Here is a 21436-nt window from a genome sequence, read left to right on the forward strand (position 1 = left end):
CTGCGGACTCAAGGGTCCCGGGTTCGATTCCGGTCAAGGGCATGTACCTTGGTTGCGGGCACATCCCCAGTGGGAGGTGTGCAAGAGGCAGCTGATCGATGTTTCTCTCTCATCGATGTTTCTAGCTCTCTATCCCTTTCCCTTCCTCTCTGTAAAATATCAATAAAATATATATTTAAAAAAAAAAAAAAAAAGCTAAAAGTCCCAAAAGGTGTAAGCATAATAAGGAACAGCGTTAAATCCAGAGCACCAACTCTTCTAGCTCCATTTGGATGTAAGCTTGTGTTTTATAATCATTGGATGTATATGTATATGTTTTATCTACTATGTAGGGTGTTTGAATTGTTCAAAAGGATCAGCTATACTAAATTTGTAACTGGTATTTATGTTTAAGGCAGTTTAGTCAAATGTTATTGTTTGAATATACAAGAGATTTTCAATGTTTCATTGAATATGAGTTTAATAAATGGAGCACTAAAATTTATGTAGTGGGGCATATTCCTCTCAAACCCAGAGGTCCCTCAGACATTAAGCAATCTAACAGAACACACAAAAAAAGATCATTGGATTTTAAAATATAATTCTAGAATTATTGTACAACTACTTTTAGAGGCAAATTCGCAGTTCTCTCAACTTCATTCTTTCATCATTATAAGACTCTCAGTGGTACGACAAAAGATATGTCCATTTGAAACTTTTTCAATAGTCAATTTTTTTTTTAAAAGGCAGCTGACCTAGTGATAGGACTGGAATAGTTATGCTGAAACATTTGACGGAATCAGTATTGCCTTAAGCACCCAATGTAACAAAGAGGAGGTCAAGCAAAAAGCTATTACCCCACTTCATTGAGGTAAATATTTGTGGCCTTTCCAACTACACTTTGAGAGTAATCTCAAGGTATTTTTGAAAGAAGAAATTAGATGTGGGTGACAAAGCACTGAGGCTGGTGCCAGAGGGGGATTCTGTGCACCCAGGCGCCTCCACTTAACAGCTAATGTGTAACCAACCAGCCAGGTCACCTCTGTCCTGCTGCCCTCAATTGGTGACTATGTTCAAATAACAGTGTGTAAAAGTGCAAACGATTATTATAATAATGTTTTCTGAAAGTTAAAGTTCGTATGAAAAGCAAGAAAATGCCTCGAATCCAAAAAAAAGTTGGGTATAAATTAAATATAAGTATTAGGATGATTATGATCTCAGTTTCCTTAACAACAACAAAACCAGTAGTCGCCAGAATTATGCTTTTTATTCGTCTTCCTTGTTTCAAGGAGTCATGGTAGTTTTCACAGTACAGAGAGCATTTGTGGCACCTGGTATCACAGAACCAAGACATGCAAGGAACATGCTGAGCACCAGCATCTCCCTCTGAGTCCTGGAGGAGTGGTAGCTATAGAAAATCCAATTAGATGGGGGGAGGGGGGTTACCAGTGAAATGAGAACCCCAAGTCAAGGCTTTGCTTTGGACTATGATCCTTGGGATATCCAGGCAGCCAGAGAAAAGCTCATTCCCAGGAAATCCTGTGACTGACGTGGAAGCGGGCCAGCACAGAGAAGACTCATTTAGAGTGAGTGTTCAGCACCTTTAGAGTGCTATGGATCCAGAGGGATGTGACATGCTCCTCCCTGAGAGGGGAACTCACCCTACCCTTCTCAGTTAGCTTTGAAGGCCAAGGGTCTTTTAACTCCTTTATTAATTCAGCATAGCTTCACTGTTGTCTATTCTGTGCCAGGCCCTGTGTTGGGTACAGAGAGGACTCAAGAGTCCTAAACAGGGAAATATGATAGAAAAAGCATTTGTTCTATTATATGATAGAACAAGGCATTGTGATTCAAGGTAAAGAGGATACAGTGAGGAGTCAGACTTGGCCCTCAAGGAGTTCACAACCCAGCAGAGGCCTAAAGGGCACAACAGACAATAACACAGGGCAATCTGTGGTAAGGCCCGAAGGGAGGCTCAGACTGTGCACTGTGGCAGCACAGGAGGACATGACACCTACTGAATAATGCAGTGGGGAAAATTCACGGCCTCCTCAAGAAGCCTGAGCCATTTAATCTGGCCCAAGTGGAAGTCTTGAATCCCACTGTCCTGGGGCAGAGGCTGTGCAGCCTCAGGGTGGACTCTGTGGGTACCTCGGGCTACCCCACAGGCAGGCTGCAAGGTCTCTTACCTATGGCTGTAGTTACATGATACCCTGTGGATATCTGAGGGGAGACTGGTGATCAGGAAAAACTGATCCAAATAACAAGAGCCAAGTAACAAAGGCCTGAGGTAAATATTAGGAGCCTGCCTAGGAGTGAGGAACCAAGAGTTAGGGAACATGAGCAGGACCAGCAGATTGAACGCATGGGTACATACCAGCAGGAGGAGGCCACTCACTACCGGTGCTCTCTTGCACTTCCAGTGGGGGGCCACCTTTGCTAGATGGATACTTACTAAGGGTTCAAAGACAGGATGGGGTATCTGGGAGCAAAGGACCACAGCCTGTAGTCCTCTCTTCATGTCTCTATATCAGAGGCCTTCAGTCTTTCCTCTTTTCTTCACAGCTGCCATCACCTGCCCTATCTTTTCATTCTACCAACCTGAAAATGGCTGAAATGGGCTTAGGATACCAGCATCATGGTGTCGGTCCCAGGGCCCTGAAGATCTGGGTAATTGGCACAGAGTTTAGTGCCTATGGTGGTTTTTGTTGGTCAAGTAGAGCCAGCTTAAAATTACAGGGCTGGGTAGGAATTTTCCTGCTGCCTGTGCAGGCCTGTTCCCACACATTTCAGGGAACAGCTCCAGCCGGTTATCATTTCTTCACAGCACTACCACCTACACCATCTCTCCAGCTTAGGCCTCATGTTTGTCCTTTCTATTTCCACAGGTGCCAGGACTTCTACCTGCTATTCTTTTTCTTCACAGCTGCCATCACCCACCTGTTCCTCTCTCTAATCCTCATTCTGGGTTATGCCTGCCCCAAACCTCTTTTCTTGCTATTCCCAAAATGTGCATATAGGCCCTTTGCCTATTAAGGGAATTTCTCTCTAAGGAGAAGCAAACATGAGGCAAAGGGGAAGGAGAAAGGGGAGGGCAATTTAGAGCTGGGTAAGTCTTTAGGAATACCCATACTAGACATCTGCGGTTCACACTGGCATGTGACTGAAGTCCCTCCCTTCTTGTATAGTCCCAAGAAGTCCTGATATTCTCATTCTCTCCACCCTTTAGCCCTGATGTAGAGTTTAGTCATCTTGCCTATTTCTATTCATTTAGAGTTTAGTGCTCAGGAAAGCTTTGCTGAACAAGAACTCAAAAGGGGGATGCCCTTTTAATCCTCCCCCTATACCACCACTCTGTCCACCTCACTCCACCTGCCTCCACGTGCCAACTTGACAATGGGCTTGACAGTGGCCTTCCCATAAAGGAGAAGAGATAAGTAATCATTATTTCATCCTACATGCCAGGCTAATTGTAGCCTTTAATAGGCAATGAGGAGCCACAAATTATTTTCAACCAGGGAATGGCAACAGAAAGCACCTTACATTATGCACTGGCACTCAAGAAATAGCTACATAAATGTATAAATGAGTGAATGATCATAGCTGACTACTGAGAAGATAATGACGAATGTAGGAGAGGCCACCTTAAGACACTGGCTTAAGCTACATGCTGAAGTAGGTGAAGTTAATCTCTACTTTGCTCCTATAGGACTTCTCCACCATCTGACGGGTGCATCCTAGACTATGCTCTACCACTAAGACTTGCTCTCTGGGCCATTACCTAGCGCCATATATACAGGGTAGGACCAAGTTCTGAGTACATGAAACACAGTTTATTCTTGTACTATTATTTATTAATTATTGTATTATTTTCCATATGAACAACTGTAAATCTACCTTTGTCCCACCCTGTATTTAGCTGATATACCAATTTCAGAGGGACAAAAAAGAAATCTTTCCTGATGGAATTTCCCTCAAAATAACAGGCTACGGGGGAAACAACCTAAATAAGAGCAACCAATCTGGTGTCATCTGAGAGACCCAGTATTAGTAAAGTTGAGCCCCAAAACTATTAGACAAGTGTCATCTCACTTCATAAACAGTGATTTCAGTAGATCCAAACAGGCCAGATTCTGTAGTTTGGAAGGTCCGAGACCTTCCTAAGGGTGAAGAGTTTCTCCACTGGCAAATGGAGTGGCTGGGCCGGGACAATATTCTAAGAAAAACAAACTTAGGGGGAACCTAGCAGCCTGGACAAGCCCTGGGGCAGATGACTCCAGGCACTAAGATAATGATCTACAAATAAGCCCAACATCTACTAACTATCGCACCAACTGCATTTTTAAAAAATTTTCTCCCTCTTCTAGCCTCATAAACTGTGAGCTCCTTGAGGGCAGAGACCGTGGGAAGTTTTGTCCAATGTTTTAAAGCCCTAAGTCATGTCTTTTTCTCATCAGGAACCATCCTAATAAATGAACTTTAGGTTATCTTTCATAGAAATAATGTCATCAGAAACAATATGGACTACTGGTATTGAGCCTCTCATTTTCTCCCTAGGATATATTGCTTTTTGGATACGTAAGCGCAGGTTGAGCAGAGTTGCAAAGCTAAAGAAGGTAGGTGACCTCATGATTCTGTTTTGCCCAACTCCTCTTGGATAGCCTATAGAGCTCGTCTATTACTGAACGAATCATCCAGATCCTTCTTCATGACATGACACCTGCTTGGAACCTCACACTTGGATGAGTAGTGAGTCATTTGAAAAGATGAGTCTTATGATTTCCATTTTGATACCAGAGTCCTATGTGCAGCCAGGACTTGATGATCATGCAGCAAGCAGGCCCTCTGCCTTCCCTAGGGAGAGGAAGAAGAGAGATCACAGACCAATCCTCTCATTTTACAGATGGAGACCTGAGGCCCAGAGAGTTCAAGGTCCCAGAGCCAGCCATGGCAGACCCAAGATCATATCATGGTCTCCCAATTCACACAGTTCAGTGCTATTTCGGCTACAGTCGCTATGGCAAATTGTTCATTATCTTTGGAGAGGTGAAAAAAGGTAGGGAGCAGAATATTATGTTTTGGGATTCCCTGTAGGCTTCCGTAACCTCTGTTATCCTGGCCTCCATGATCCTGGCTATGGTTGCCTTCTAATGGCTTCCCTTCTATGGAAAGTTGGATCCTAAGCCAATTAGTTTTGAATTGGTTCAGAGTTCCTACCAGGGCTGGTGCAGTCACCTTGCACATGGCTCAGGATCTCTTGGTCTGTAAACAAGCGGAAGGCAATCTGCTCACACTCCCGCCTGATCCCACACTCAAACAAACACCCAAACAAGCCGTCCTCCAGAGCAGCCAAATCAGAGTAGCCACAGGGCCCGCAGTGCAAGATCCAGGGGGAAGACCAGCAGGCAGCCTCCAAGGGGGTCCGGTTGACGTAGATGCCTAGGTTAACCCTCCGTTTCTTACTGGTTGGGTGTGAGTACAAGAGCCATGATTCTGACAGTGTTCCAGCTTCCTGCTCTAGCCTCAGAGAACTGCCCAGCAGAGGGTTCTGCTGAATGGTAGGAGCATCTTTGCCATTAGGGAACTGCCATTCATTTGGAATCTCCAGGGGCCGGAAACTCACCACACTGCCTTGGCAGCCATGCGGGGGCTCACAGAGCTGTTGGCTCAGGGCTGGTCTCTGAAAACATTCACCATGGTCAGTGCTCAGAGCCTCTGCCCGGCATCTGTTTGGTGTTCGGGCACTGCAATACAGCACAGGGTGGCCGGCCCTCCCAGTCACTTCTGCCACTTCGCACTCCACTGTCACCATAGGCTTAATGAGCCTGCCATGGTGCCATGTGGTCCCTAGGTCATCACTGTAGATCATCAGGGAATGAGGCCGGGCTTTACATGGTAGCCGGAAGCAAAAGAACCAGTAAGGGATGTAGTAGGTGTATGCAGGGATGATGAGCCTCCCGGACTGCAGCTGGATGCCATGACCTGGGCCCACAGCAAATGTGGCCCAACGCTTCACTTCTGGGCCAATGACCTCCTCAGTCAGGTCCCTCAAGTTGCTCCATGAATAGCCAGAATCCTGACTGCAGATGAAGCAGAGGCGAGCAGCATTCCTGCCTGACATAATCTGTTGACGCTCGGTGACATGGCCCTGCACACAAATGAAGAACAGGTACACACAGCCAGTGTTTCGCTCCCATACAGGACAGGGGTTCATGGTCCGATGCCCAGGTAACATGGCTTCGATCAGTGGTGTTAGTGGTCCCCACTAGACAAGAGTAAGGGAGAGAGAGCAGGAGTGAGAGACTAATAGGAAGACATGAGGTTCATTAAAAGCATTGGAACTTTTCAGAGAAAATAAATGGTATTAAAATCTATAAAATTGTGAAGGCCCAACTATTCACTTAATTCTCATGCTATCCCCTCTGTCTAAAACATTCTTCCTCACTTTGTCTAGATACCCAAATAAATGGTATCAAAACTCACCTCCTGTCTTATACCAAAGGCTTATTCTTTGTATATACAAAACACTTAAGCAATTATTATATAACATATTTTTATGTGACTGGCTCCCTCCCTAAACTATGAATCTTTTTAGAGTAGAAACCAAATTATTCCAATTTTGTATCTCCAGTGCTCAGTACATAATAGGAGCTACATAAATTTTTTTAAAAAGAAAGAAAGGACTCGCCTTCAAAAAAAAAAGAAAGAAAGAAAGAAAGAAAAAGGAAGAAAAGAAGGACAAAGCAAGACAGACAAACATGGAAATTTTAGGCATATAAAAGGAAATTTAAGACAGATTTTTTTTTCCTTCCTCTACTATCCCAGGGAGGCAATTCATAACATTGTCATTAAAAACTCAAGCATGGAGTCAGAGACATCTAATTTAACCCTGCTTTCATCATATATTGACCTGGTGCAAGATATTTAATCTTCCTTTGCTTCAGTTTCTTCATCAGTTAAATGGAGGATGTAATAACATGCTCAGAGAGTTGTTGTTGCGAGGATAAAATGAGATAATGCCTAATCAGACATATCACAAAGAGAGGCCTAATCACCTTAATATATATTTAAATATACATATATATTTAAATATATATATTTAAAACAATATTAGAAATTGATAAGAAAAGTTCAAAAGAGAAATGGACAAAGAGCAAGTTCAGACAACTCACAGAAAGAGAGAAAAAATGAAAATATGTTCAACCTCACATATAAAAGAGCAAATTAAAATTAAGATAGTATTTAAAAAATACTTTTATTGATTTCAGAGAGGGAGGGAGGGAGGGAGAGAGAGAGAGAGAGAGAGAGAGAGAGAGAGAGAGAGACATCAATGATGAGAGAGAATCATCAATTGGCTGCCTTCTGCACGCCCCCCACCAGAAATTGAGCTGGCAACCCAGCATGTGCTTGACCAGGGATTGAACCTTGACCCCCTGGTTCATAGGCTGACACTCAACCACTAAGCCACTCCGGCTGGGCAAGATAGTATTTTTCATCTAATGAACTGGTAACATATAAACTTTAACAATACTTTTGTTGGCAAAAAAAAAAAAGTGAGGAAACAGACACTCTCAAGTATGAATTGGAGTGCAACATGGTTTAACATTTATGTAGGATCTATCAAAATTACACATGCATTTAGCCTTTCCTAGCATGCCCAATTTTGGGAAATTATCCTAAGATATATCTGCTCATCAGATTACGTATGTATAATATTACTCACTGTGGGGGAGATCCAAGATAGTGGATCAACCTGAATAACCAACCTGAATAGCTAAAGTCTTATAACCAAACTAGAGGCCCAGTGCATGAATTAGTGCACCTTGAAAGGAACTGTGGGCTGTGAGGTTGCGGTGGGCACAGGGGCGGGTCTTGGCTCATCCTCCGTGACCCCAACTGGCCTCTCCTGCTGCAGCCCCTGGTTCCTTGTCTGCTGGTAGCCCCGCCCCCGCTGCCTCCACTCCCATGCACTGACGGTGTTGGCCCCGCTTGCACCCGCTGATGGCGCAGAGCGATTGGGGCTGGCACGAGAAGCGGGTGCAAGCAGGGCCGGTGCCATCAGTGGGTGCGAGCGGCGGCTTGCTGCCCCGATTGCCCCTCAGGAGCAGGGGGAAGTGGAGAAGCCCTCAGGGGCAGTCAGGACCGGCAGCCACCACTCACACCTGCTGATGGCATTGAGTGATTGGGGCCAGCGCCAGGTGCCGGCAGCGGGTGGGAGCAGGGCTGGCGCCGGCAGCAGATGCGAGTGCCAGGTGGGACTGTGGCACGCGGGAGTAAAGAATTTTCAGTAACCACCAGAGGCTCGTTTCGGTGACAGCGATCGGTGCCCCACCTTGGTCTGGTGCCCCCGCTCACCTGTTCCACCATCCTGCCGCGGCCAACACCCGCCATGTTCCGCACACACCCCCTGGTGGTCAGCAAACATCATAGCAACTGGTCGTTCAGTTGTTCTGCTGTTCAGTCTATTTGCATATTAGGGTTTTATATATATAGATATTTACAGAAGCCACATCAAGACTGGGAGATAGGGTGGAGACACAAAAAGGCCTGGCCCTGCAACAACATGTGGTGGTTGAGAATCAGGAGGAATAGCTCAGCTGCCAAGGTACCTCCTGAGGAACAAGGGGTCTCAACTCCATGCTAAGCACCCTAGCCTGAAGCACCAGTGCCAGGAAGAGGAGCATAACATCTGGCCCAGAGTACTATGTAACAATGAAAATGAACAAATCACAGCTGTACACCTAATTTGGATAAACCTCGAGAATATAATATTGAACAAAATAAGCCAAACATAAAGGATACATAGAGTATATAACTGTCTAAACACTAAGCTGTACACCTGAAACTAATACAAAATAATACTGCATGTAAACTATAATTTAAAAAACTAAAAATTTAGAAATGATTAAAAACAAGCAAAACTAAAATTGCGAGCTTTACATCAAGATAGTAATTACCTCTGGGAAGGAGAGAGGAGACATAAGAAGCTTCCTATTTTTCTACTTGAATGGTAAATTCACAAGGGTTGGCTCTATCAATTCAGAGGTGACATTTATGTTTTGCCTTATGTCTTATGTTTTCTATATGTGTGTTATCATTTCACATTTAAAAGTTTTAAAAGGCATAAGAAAAGTTATTGGGAAGAAAAGTTTGCTAGTCATTGGGAAGTCAGTATATTCTATATAATAAAAGTCTAATATGCTAAGTGTCCAGTAGCCCAGTCAGCCATTCAACCAATCAAAGCGTAATATGCTAATGATATGCTAAGGCTGCTCAACTGCTCACTATGACATGCACTGACCACCAGGGAGCAGACGCTCTGACTGGCAGGTTAGCTTGCTGTTGGAGTCCGGCCAATCAGGACTGAACAAGATGGGCTGGACACGCCCTGGAGCCCTCCCATGGTCCCTCCCCAGGTGGTCAACCTCCTGTGTCCCTCCCCAGCCCCTATAGTGCACCGGTGGGGTCCCTTGGCCTGGCCTGCGCCCTCTCACAATCTGGGATCCCTCGGGGGATGTCAGAGAGCTGGTTTCGGCCTGACAGAGGAATGACCAGTCGCTATGATGCACACTGACCACCAGGGGACAGATGCTCAATGCAGGGTCTGCCCCCTGGTGGTCAGTGTGCTCCCACAGGAGGTGTGCTGCTCAGCCAGAAGCCAGGCTCATGGCTGGCAAGAGCAGTGGCCTCTCCCGCCTCTATGGCAGTACTAAGGATGACTCACTGCCAGCTTAGGCCCACTCCCAGGGGGAGCGGGCCTAAGCAATCAGTCGGACATCCCCCGGGGGCTCCGGAACTGCGAGAGGGTACAGGCCGGGCTGAGGGACCCCCCCCTGAGTGCAAGAATTTCGTGTACCTGGCCTCTAGTTAAGGATATATACTCGTATTTCTTTGTTTCTGTATGAAGAAGCACTAGAAAGATACATAAGAAACAACAGTGACTGCCTATAGGAGGTAAAAGACTAGGAATGGGATGTTTACCTTTTTATACTGTTTTTATTTTTCAGCCATATAAATGAATTAACTAGCCAAAACAAAAAATAAGTTTAAAAAATTTAATTCCTATGTGAATGGGCAAAAAATATTAAGCAAAGCTCAGTTCACAGATTCTCAAAATCATAAGGACCTAGTGCTAACACGCATCCTACAGAAGATTCTCTTCTAAGTTTTCTGGTTAAAGATCATTCAGTCCCTCCTTGAACTAGACTAAGGACAGGGAACTCGCTATCTCTGTACTGGAGCAACCCATTCTACAGCAGAGTGCCTTGTGCACTGTCAACACTTCAAACACATGTGCCAAAGTCAATGTAATCATTGGACAGAAGCCCTCCTTCCTCTCCAAAGCTCTCCCAGATTGCTAACTAACTGAAGACTGCTTTGTAAATCCTCCCAAATGGCATGTTACTCTCTGGAAACTCCCTGTGCATAAGAAGTTCACATTGATATCTGACTGCATTATAAACCCCTGGAGGCAGGACCTCAGTTCCCCGTGATTATCAGGGAATCAAGGTCCAGGAGGCCACCAGTGGGAGGATGCAGCCTTCCTGCCTTGAGGAGGAGAAAAGCACCCACAGAGCAGATTCTAGGATCACAGATACCATCAGAGAAAGGAGAAAAAGCACCATGGATGTCAGAGAAGGAAAAGACCGTATCTGCATGTGGAGAATACAGGGAGAAACCTTTGATTCTGCTCACCTTAGGCCCACTCACTTCGAGAATCAGCTTTAATGCTGTGACCCACACAATAACTTCTCCGATCCTCAAATGCATTTGCACTCCTTCTTCTAAGGAAATACCCCATTCTGAGTGGACCTGCCTTGTGACACTTCATGGGTTGTGTATGGGAGTTTTGGACAGTTACATCTGTGCACAGTTCTGCTTTCTCTATGCAATTCAGTTGTGCAAATTCTTCACAAAGAGAGGCCAGAATCTGTCAACTTTTGTATCTCCCTCCCACATCCCCCTTGACTTAATGCTTGGTATATAGTAGGTGCTCAATAAAGGAGGAAAGGACAAAGAAAGAAAGGGAGAAAGGAATGGAAGTGGGGGGAGAAGGGAAGGAGGGGGGAAGAATATAAGGAAGGAGTGAAGGGAAGGATTATAGAAATGCATAGAAATAATACTCTATATAAACAATGCCCAGAGGCTCCTCTCCCTCCCAAGTGCCTAGAACAGGCCTGGGGAGCAGATTTAATTCCCTACTGTTGCTCTTCAGCACCGTGTGGACACCAACACTTTATGAATAGCACTGAACGTGTTTCCAATGAGAAATAACTCATCTGCTGCAAAGTCATTTGAATAATTAATATTGCTCAGATCAAGAACCTTGAGACAGATATAAGAAATCCATCAGCACTGCTACTCCCTTTAGGAATAGGAGGGTGGGGGAAATTACTGTATTGGGCAAGCTAGTCATTGGGAAGTCAGAAGCTTAGCCATCCTTAGTAGCTGAGAGGAGAAAATGATTTGGACCAGATATGTCTAAAATAAAGTTTATATGAAGCTAGAAGAAACAGTAAACTAAAGATGAAAGCACTAGAATCCAAATTATATCATCCAGCTGCAGCAATGGAATATAAACAAGCTGAGGCTTGACAGAAATGTAAAATGAGTCTTGGGTTTAAAAGTCTGGATGGAGAAACATGATTAAAGAACAAATGTAATAGCCAACAAGCATATGAAAAAATACTAAACATTGTTAATAATTAGGAAAGTGCAAATAAAAACTACAATGAGATATTACCTCATATCCATTAAGATGACTACTACCAAAAAACACACACAAAATACGTGTTGGCAAGGATATAGAGAAATTGGAAGCCTTGTGCACTGTTGATGTGGAAAACAGTATGGAGGAATCTCAATAAATTAAAAATAGAATTACCATATGACCCAGCAATTCCTAAGAATTGAAAGCAATGTCTCAAAGATATATTTGCACACCATGTTCATAGAGCATTATTCACAATAGCCAAAAGGTGGGAGCAACCCAAGTGTCCATCAACAGAAGAATGGATAAAAAAAATGGATAAACCAATGAATGGGATAAACATACAATGAAATATTATTTAGTCTTTACAAGGAAGGAAATCCTGCCATATGCTACAAGATGAACCTTGAGGCTATTATTCTAAATCAGTGATTTTCAACCTTTTTCATCCCATGGCACACATAAACTAATTACTAAAATTCTGCAGTACACAGAAAATTATATTTTTTGCAAATCTGACAAAAAAAAAAACAGGTTTAATTTTGATTCATTCACATCAGACAACTATTGTTGGGTTGGCTGTTGTTATTTTTAAATTTGACAATGTACGGGAAAAGAGGTCAGTGCCCCTGACTAAATAGTCAGATATTGCATGCTTTAAAAATTCACTGCTTAAATTTTTGAATTTTTGAAAATCACTGCTCTAAATGAAATAAGTCATCATAGAAAGACAAATACTGCATATGAGATACCTAAAATAATCAAACTCATAGAAACAAAGTAGTATAATGGTTATTAGAGACTGAGGGGGGGCGGGAATGAGTTGTTCAATGTGTACAGAACTGCTGTCATACACAATGACAAAGTTTGAAAAAGATCTGCTGCACAATAATTTGCATACAGTTAACAATACCGCAATGTACACTTAAAATGATTAAGATGGAAAATTTTGTTAGGTGTATTTTACTACAATTAAAAGTTTTTTGTTTTTTTTTAAAAAAACAACAAATGTGAAAAAGACTTGGAAGTTTTAGCTACTTAATATTTATTAGTCAACTGTGTTATGCAGGATCAAAAAATAAATGCTACTTTACCTTAGGATGCATGAAAAGGATACAAGATGGGATAGCCATCTCATTGGTGGGGTGGCTCTATCCTTGGGGTCCTAAGTTCAATTCTTTTAAAAAGGACTCTAACATCCCAGAGTAATCAGTTTTCAAGGGCCCAGAAACCAAATCCAGACCGTGACCTAAGAAGACACTAAAGAACTCAAGTTGTGAGTCCCCAAAATAGAAAACTCAGTGGGCATGAACACCCACTTTCAGGTATCTCAAAGAGCAGTTTCAGCAGAAGAGACTTTATTATGTATTGATTGACAACCCCAGAAGGAAGAACAAGACCAATGGGTAATTATGGAGGAGTATGGATCATCTCATCCTCCAAAAAAAAATTAACAGTAGCCACAGGATGAATTCCTTGTTTGAGGAGTAAGCAGAACCTTTATAGAAGATGACTAATGGTGAGTTTCTACCATGTAACTGCTATTATTAATCACATTTTGCAGATGATGAAACAGAAGAGAGTCAAGTATCCTTGGTCACAGAGCCAATAAATAGTAGGTCTTGCCTGACTACAAAGCCATGCTCTTAACCACTAAGCTATTAGTAGCTACCAATGGATTACAGAAGATTTCTACACTGGAAAAGAAGTTGGGCTTATGACTCTTCTAATTTCAAGATTCTATAACTGAGTTAATCCTATCTAATAAAAGAGTAATATGCAAATTAACCATCACTCTGCTACACCCACAAGCCACGCCCACCAGCCAATCAGGAGCAAATATGCAAATAAACCCAACCAAGACAGCTACCGCCACAGAGAGCAGGAGGGAGGCTTGGGTTTCCCTGGCAATGGAGGAAGCCAAGCTTTCCGCCTGCCCTTGCTGGCCTAGGCCTCCACTCAAGGCTACAAAGTTTCAATGATAGAAGATACATAAACCCAAACAGAAATGGCGGCAGCCACGGAGCTGGAAAGAGCAGGAGGCTAGGGTTGCCCCCGGCGATGGAGGAAGCCAAGCTTTCCACACACCCTGGCCGGCCCAGGCCTCCACTTAAGGCTACAAAGTTTCAATTATAGAAGATACATAAATCCCCAAAAAAATGGCTGCCGCCACGGAGCAAGCAGAAGGCTTGGCTCCGCTCCAGGCTACAAAGTTTCAATTGTAGAAGATAAGTAAACTCCAGATACCAGGGCCTCTGCTTGGATCACCAGGGGGCGTGGCCGGCCTGCAAACCACCACAGGCCCCTGGCCCAGGCCGCCCCACGCCCCAAGGGAACCCCCACCCTGATCCGGGACACTCTTCAGGGCAAACCAGCTGGCCCCCACCCATGCACCAGGCCTCTATCCTGACCAGGCCGGCAGAGGAGGGAAGTTGGGGGAGACCAGGCCTGCAGGGAAAAGCAGTTGGGAGGGACCCAGGCCTGCAGGGGAGAGCAGTTGGGGGGGATCAGGCCTGCAGGGGAGGGCAGTTAGGGGTGACCAGGCCTGCAGGGGAGGGCAGTTAGGGGACAACAGGCTGGCAGGGGAGCAGTTAGGCATCAATCAGGCTGGCAGGGGAGTGGTTAGGGGGTGATCAGGCTGGCAGGCAGAAGCGGTTAGGGGCAATCAGGAAGGCAGGCAAGCGAGCAGTTGGGAGCCAGCAGTCCTGAATTGTGAGAGGGATGTCCGACTGCCCGTTTAGGTCCGATCCCGGTGTCCCAGTCGGACATCCCTCGAGGGGTCCCAAACTGGAGAGGGTGGAGGTTGGGCTGAGGGACACACACCCCCGTGCACGAATTTCGTGCACCGGGCCTCTAGTCAGAGAATAAAAACGAATAAAGCATGAGGTAAAAACAGTAGTAGGAGAGAATGATTGTTGTTATCATACACCCTCCAATCCATTATCTGCTAGTTGTGGTCTTAAAAAAGCTACCTACCTATCAGAGCACCAGGATCCCTCATCAGCAACCCTGGGCTAACAATGTCTACTTTTTTTGGTGACTTAGAAAGATAAAAGAGAATGTGAATGAAAAGTACATATGAACCACGGAGGCCTCTAGAGTTAGAGATCAAGTCTGAAGCCTGCTTCTACTCCTTTATTGTAGCTGTGTGACCTTGAACAATGATGGCAAGCTCTGAGCCTGTTTCCTCATCTGTAAAATGTGACTGACAACAATTCCTATGTCACAGTGGCCGAGGGGACCAATGTGCCCCTGACACACAGTAAGTACTTGTGAGAGGCATTGCTTTTATTGTTTTTTCCTCTTCAACTCCTACACAGGGTTTTTCTTGCACTGGTGGGAAAAGGCACAGAGCAAATATGGAGAGAAACTGAGGCCCAGGCCCAGATCTGGGATGAGTCACCTGTACCGAGTGCCCAGTCCTCAACCCTCGTCTCAGCACCAGGTGGAGAGCATCCTCATCCCTGCTTGTAGAGCGCTTCTCTGCAAAGGCCAGGAAGGTGTGGGTGGGGGGTATGTAGAGCAGGGCTGGGATCCGGTAGGTGACCCCTCCCTTGTCTTCCTGCTGGAACAGAGGGTTGTTGAAGGAGCACGATGTCACTTCTTCCATGACCTCTGCAAGGATAGGAGGCAGCTCAATGTGAATCCATATCCAAATGCTGGCTTGTACACAAGTTCTGTTCTATCATTCCATTTCTGGAGATCACTGAGAGGCAGAGATGTTTATTTTTCTTAATATAAAAATAACATTATGGTCCCAACTGCACAAAGCAAGCAATACGCATTCTTAACACATCTATCCTCCAGACTCTGTGGGAATTCTACATAGCCTGCGCCATGTGGGTCTCTCCAGAGATTCTGCTTCTGCCAAGCATCCAGGGATATTACCACCCAGATGGCTTCTAATACCAACTTCTTGGGTCGGAGTTTTTAGACCATTTGGGTAACATATATATAAACAAACCCAAATTCATATGAAGAAATGCCTGCGTTTAAGAATTCTTTGGGGAAACTTTTTCCCTCTCTTTGAAATTGGATAAAAGGCAATCTTCTTTGTCATCTCTGCATCAGTAGCAATTTTTTTCCTAGTCCATCCACCCAATCAGAAGGTGTAGATTTTCAAGGGACATGATTTCATGCAAGGATCTCAGTGTCAACCAAAGTCTATACCATGCAGGCCCATAGTTTCACTCACGGTAACAACATGTCTATTAAAGCCAAGCTTCTAGGTAAGATCAGCAAGCATCCAGGATTGCTGAGGTCAGGTTACGGGAGTAACTACGCTGGTTTTCAGTTGACTCTTGGTTTTTCGGACCCTGGGGATTTCTCTTACTTTCTTGTAAATTCAACTATATTTTTTATAGTTTATCCACCATTTTACAGGTTATATAGCTAGCCATAATCCTGAAAACAGAAATCGCAAGATACATTTCTCAAAGAAAATCAGGAGTTCTACTTTTCAGAGGCCCAAAAAGCGAATTAAGCCAGTTACACAGAACCAGGCTTAACATTATTTTTTTCTCTCTCTCTCACCTGTCATCCATGCCCTAGCTTATAAATAATTTATAAAAATTATCAGGCTGTAAGAACAAGGCCTGTAAGACCACATTCATTCATTTATTTAATAAATATTTCTGTGTGCCTACTCTAAGTTAGGCCATATGGTAGGTGCTAAGGAGATAGAAATCAGAGGCCCCTGCCCTCAAGAAACCCACACCCTAGTGAGGGAAAGAGACATAAACATGGACAACAATCACAACACCATGTAATAAATGCTACTTTAGAGGTAAACCATGAGAGCATGTAGGAAAATAGAAAAGGGCACCTGTCCACATTGAGGCTGCAGAGGATTTCTGGAGAGCTAACAACATAGCCAAGGGAGCTCCTGGCTCATATATCCTTACTAGAGGCCTGGTGCACGAATTCGTGCATGGGTGGGGTCCCTCTGGATGGCCTGTAGAAACCTGCAGTCCAATGCTGCCTGCAGCTCCTACCTGCCGCTCCTGTTCATCCAAGCCCCACTGTGCCTGCCACGTCCAATCAGTCCCGATAGGGAGAAGCGAGCGCTGCGCCTGGCGCCCTCCCAAGAGGAGTGGCCTGCAGGATAGGGGTTCTCCAACATCCCCCGAGCAGTCCCGGATTGTGAGAGGGTGCAAGCCAGGCTAAGGGACTCCACCAGTGCACTATTGGGCCGGGGAGGAGCCGCGAGAGGGTTCCAGGGTGTGTCGGGCCATCTTGCTCAGTCCCAATCGGCCAGACCCCAGCAGCAAGCTAACTTACTTCTACACCTAGAACCATACTTGGTAATTGATAAGCACTTGACTAATATTTGTTGAGTGACTGAATGAATGGCTGAGCTGGATCTTAAAGGATAAATAGTGGTTTAGCCAATTGAAGGGTAAAAAGGAGGTGGGCATGGAGAGTGGATGTGAAAAATCTATAGGTGACAGAAAACACAGTGAGCTGTGGGGAATCTCAGGAATCCCATATGACTAATCTGGTCAAAAGCTGTGAGCAGAGATGGGACTGAAGGGGTCAGCAGAGCCCAGATCCTGGGAGGCTCTGATACCTTATTAAGGTGTTTATCCCACAGACAGAGAGCCACTTAAGAGTTTTTGGCAGAGGAATGGCATGATCAAGTATGCATTTTAGATCAATGTCTCAGGTAGCCTTGTGGTCAATGAACTGAAGGGGAAAGTTACACTGCTTTTAGCTGCATCCTCCTAGTGTCAGTCAAGACAAACTTTCACCAATAGTTTATGAAATATTCATTCAGTCACTATTTCTAAAGAGAACCATGACTCACTATCATGAGAGATGTGGGGAGGTGGTCTCCTGAGTCCAGAAGAAAAGCCTCCCTCCTCACTCCAATTCTGGGCTCTCAATGGCACAACTGAAAGACATGGGTGAATAATCTTCTTCCCACAATACTAGAGCCTCTCTGTTTCCCCCAATTCAGGCTCTCCTGCCAAGGAGAGACAGGCTTTCTTTTAAGTAAAAATCAGTCCCTGACCAAGCTGGTATAAAGATTGAGAACATAGGCATTGGACCAGGCTAAGACTACACGACTTTGAGCATGTTATTTAACTTCTTTATGCTTCAGGATCCTCATTTATAAAATTCAATACAGTGGCTGAGAGAATTAAGTAAAAAAGTTTAAGTTGCTGTTACAGAGCCCATGACATAGTATGAGTTCAATATACGACAGTTACTATTTTTAGATTGTCAATCATTGCATATTCTAGTTTTATTCCTTGAAATCTGTGGATCATGATGATAATAATATCTACAATTACAACTCCCCTTCTTAAAAGCATTTAAATCCCTCTGTGCCTCTGGGAGAGATATTTTAAACTCTTATAAGTTAACATTTCAATTCTGAGTTAATACTAACACTAATAATCATCAGCCAACACATGATTATTAGTTAACATTGAAACAAGAATTCTCTAGGTGATAAGAATGGAACACAGGAAAGGCATAGAGTGGGAGGAAGGACGAGGAAAAAGAAAAGGGAGAGGAAATGGAGAGAGCTCCAAAGGAGAAGCACAGCTTGTCATATGGGACCAGATTGGTGTCCCCGCTTTGTGTCTTTATTGTGAGACTTGGTGCTAGTCACTTAATCTCTCTAGGTCTTAGATTCTTTGCTTGTAAAATATGGATAATAATAATACCTACCAAGATGATCAATATGAAGAACCACTGGAAAGTGCTTTATAAACTTCATTATAAATTTTGATACTTTCACAATTTCACTTATGGCTTTGCTATCACTACAGTAATTATCGTCACTATCGTTAGTTTTTCTTGCGATTAGGCGGATCGTGTTGATGACAGTGTTAACATAGACAGTGGCTCTGGCACTGACACCCAAACTATTTCACACAAACCATCTGCTGGGAACTACAGGTAGAGAAGAATCTGATACAGTTCTGCTTTAGAGATGTTCATTTTAGCAGAGAACTCATATTATTAATTGCTGCTCCATCACCTTTCAGTGAAACCCTCCCTTACTGGGAGAGAGGATAAGTATAGCACGGACTTTGAGGTGTCACTTGGCTTTGATACTTAGTAGCAAATTGCTTTACTTTTGGGCCTATTTCCTCTTGTAATGGAGATAGACCACCTATTTCTCAGGCTGTAAGAACTATGTAATTCCACAGGCTTCCAATTAATCCAATGCAGCCGTCAGCCTCCAGTGAACCCTAGAAGGAGACCTCCCTATCTCATTTATTCACTCTTAAAAAACGAGTATTTAAGGAGCACCCATCATATGTCAGGCTTCTGTAGATCCTGTAGTCCAAACCCTGCTCATGGTACCGATGGGAAAGCTGAGGCCATGGAGAGGAATAAACGTAAGTAAGGCCACTCAATGACCAGAAGCAAAACCTGGACCAAGACCCAGGTCTTCTTTCAAGTCCCCGCTCAGGGCTCTCTGGGCCCGCAGATCCCTCTCTCCTAAGCAAGGTTTTCCCCGTCTCAGTTCCTTTCATCTCCAAAGAGCTAATTCTCAGGTTTAAGTTTGGCTTCAGCGGAAGGAAAGCAAAACTAGAACTAGACAAGAACACTCTGGGTAAGTCGGACATGCTAACCGACTGGGTGGCTCTGACCCAAGATCCTCCCAAGAATGGATTTCCTAAGCCCAGAGGGTGCTGCGAACTCGTCCCCACAGCCACTCTGCCCCACTTTCCGGGGACCCCAGCCTCCCAGGCCCGCTCACCTGCGTAGGCCCTCTGTTCCCCCGACTCTCTCCAGGCTGCGGGGGCGCGGAGGCAGGCCCTCAGGTCTCGGGCACCAGAGCCTGGGAGATGACCGAGGCTGGGGAGACGGAGGCAGGAGAAAGCGCGGCTGCGGACAAGAAAACAAACCCCCAAAAGTGAAGAGAGACGGGGACGGAGACATCGAGAGGCCGGGAGGCGGACAGACCCGGGAAACGGACACCGCGGAGGCGCGGGGGGCAGGAGTGGGGCCTCAAAGGCCACAGCCGTTGGGACCGCCGGTTGGCAGAGGCCCGGAGCCAGCCCCGCCCCCTCGGACCGGTGCAGCCTAGGCCCCACCCCCTCGCTGCCGGGCCTCCGACGTCCCTCCTCTCTTCAGTCCCCAGCCCAGTCCCAGCCGGGGTGACCCTTCCTCTTCGACCACCTACCTCCAGGGCCTAGTTCAGTTCAGGTTGTTGGCCTGCCACGTCCCCTAAAGGCTGCGCAGCTCCCTGACTCCGCCCCAACCCTTCCATTTCCTCCCTCTACCCCCTCTTCAGCTTTCTATCCCCGCTCTATTGGTTGGTAGGTATCACCGCCTAAAACTTCCCTGGACAGCCTGAGAGGCAAGCAAAGGTTCCGGACCTCAGAGGGAACTCTACAAAAAGGACCAGAGAGCCAGAGTATTGGGCCACCCCTACTCAAAAAATATGTTATTTTATATATATATAAATGATGCCATATATATATACACATATATATACATATATATGTATGTGTGTGTATGTGTGTGTGTGTGTATATATATATATGTATATATATATATAAAGAAAATAATAGTATTCCATTATATGAGTAATTGAAGCCCAGCCGGTGTGGCTTGGTGGTTCGGTGTTGACCCATGAACCAGGAGGTAAGGGTTCCATTCCCCGTCAGGGCACATGCCTGGGTTGCAGGCTCAATCCCCACCCAATGGGGGGCATGAAGGAGGCAGCCCATTGATGATTCTCTCTCATCATTGATGTTTCTCCCTCTCCCTCTCTCCCTTCCTCTCTGAAGTCAATAAAAAGATATATTAAAAAAACACCTTATTATGTCTGAAATATTTCATTTTTAAAGATGAGCCTATACAAAGTGCTAGGGTTCTTCACCAGACTTCCCCAAACTCACAACCAACTCTGTGGACCACCAAGCCAACTTTAGAAAAGTATCTAAAACTAATGCCAAATCTCAATTCTTCTTTGGCTGATGGGCTGTCTTATGCTTGAGGCAGTGAGGTTTAGCAGAAACCTCTAGATTTGGAGGTGAAGAGATCTTGGCTTCAATTCTGACTTCCCACTTCCTAGGTGAGTGACATTGGCAAGTTATTTAATTTCTATGCCTCAGGTTCCTCATCTGTAAAATGGGCACACATGACCTACTCATGATCTACTTCATGATGCAAATCAGACAGGTTTCACTTCCTGTATAAGGACCTCTCAGTCCTCCATGCTAAAATATTCAAGCCTCCACAGCATTTTGTACAGATGGCTTCTAATGAATTTTCTGAGTATGCCACACCATCACTCAAATTAATCTGACAAAAATGGAGACCAAATCCATTCTAATGGTCTCATACAGCATTTAATTAAGGATACTGTCAATAGAACTCCAAGAAACAGGATGAGATCAATCTGCAAACTTAACTTCTATCATACCCAAGGGTCTTGACCAAACCAGCTGGAAATACAAACAACAAAAAACACAAAGAAACAAAACATCCCCAAAAACCAACAACTAAAAGCCATCAGTAAGTCATCAAGGTCTACCTTAGAAAGCCAGATGGTATTCTCTACTTTCTTTATTGACCATGTACCTGGCCTAGGTATTAATTCTGGTACACAGGATACGTCGGCTATTACAGATCCTTGGCCCACAAGGAAGTTGAGAACAATTCTATCATCCATAACCATACTGGCCAGTGAGTTGAGGCTCACCTGAATGTATTCCAGGGCTGAGGTGGTATCATTGATGGCTTCAGCTAAAGTCAGGAATAAATTCCATAGCCACG

General features: G+C 44.7%; 1 protein-coding gene across 3 annotated transcripts; it reads right to left on the reverse strand.

Moving 5' to 3' along the window:
- Positions 1 to 1050: 1050 nt before the first annotated feature.
- Positions 1051 to 19975, reverse strand: NEU3 (neuraminidase 3). Of its 3 annotated transcripts, XM_080640500.1 has the most exons (5): positions 19836 to 19975; positions 19410 to 19537; positions 15093 to 15304; positions 5603 to 6244; positions 1051 to 4833 (listed from the first exon to the last, which is right to left on the reverse strand). In XM_080640500.1, the coding sequence occupies exons 3-5, from the start codon at positions 15297 to 15299 to the stop codon at positions 4753 to 4755; spliced, it is 930 nt and encodes a 309-aa protein (XP_080496626.1). In that variant the 5' UTR covers positions 15300 to 15304; positions 19410 to 19537; positions 19836 to 19975; the 3' UTR covers positions 1051 to 4752. The 3 variants fall into 3 exon arrangements, with proteins under 3 accessions (XP_080496626.1, XP_080496625.1, XP_080496624.1); XM_080640499.1 differs by having other exon boundaries at positions 1051 to 6244; positions 15099 to 15304; XM_080640498.1 differs by having other exon boundaries at positions 1051 to 6244.
- Positions 19976 to 21436: the final 1461 nt, after the last annotated feature.

Source organism: Plecotus auritus (genome assembly GCF_963455305.1).
Source record: "Plecotus auritus genome assembly, chromosome: 9".
Classification (NCBI taxonomy): domain Eukaryota; kingdom Metazoa; phylum Chordata; class Mammalia; order Chiroptera; family Vespertilionidae; genus Plecotus; species Plecotus auritus.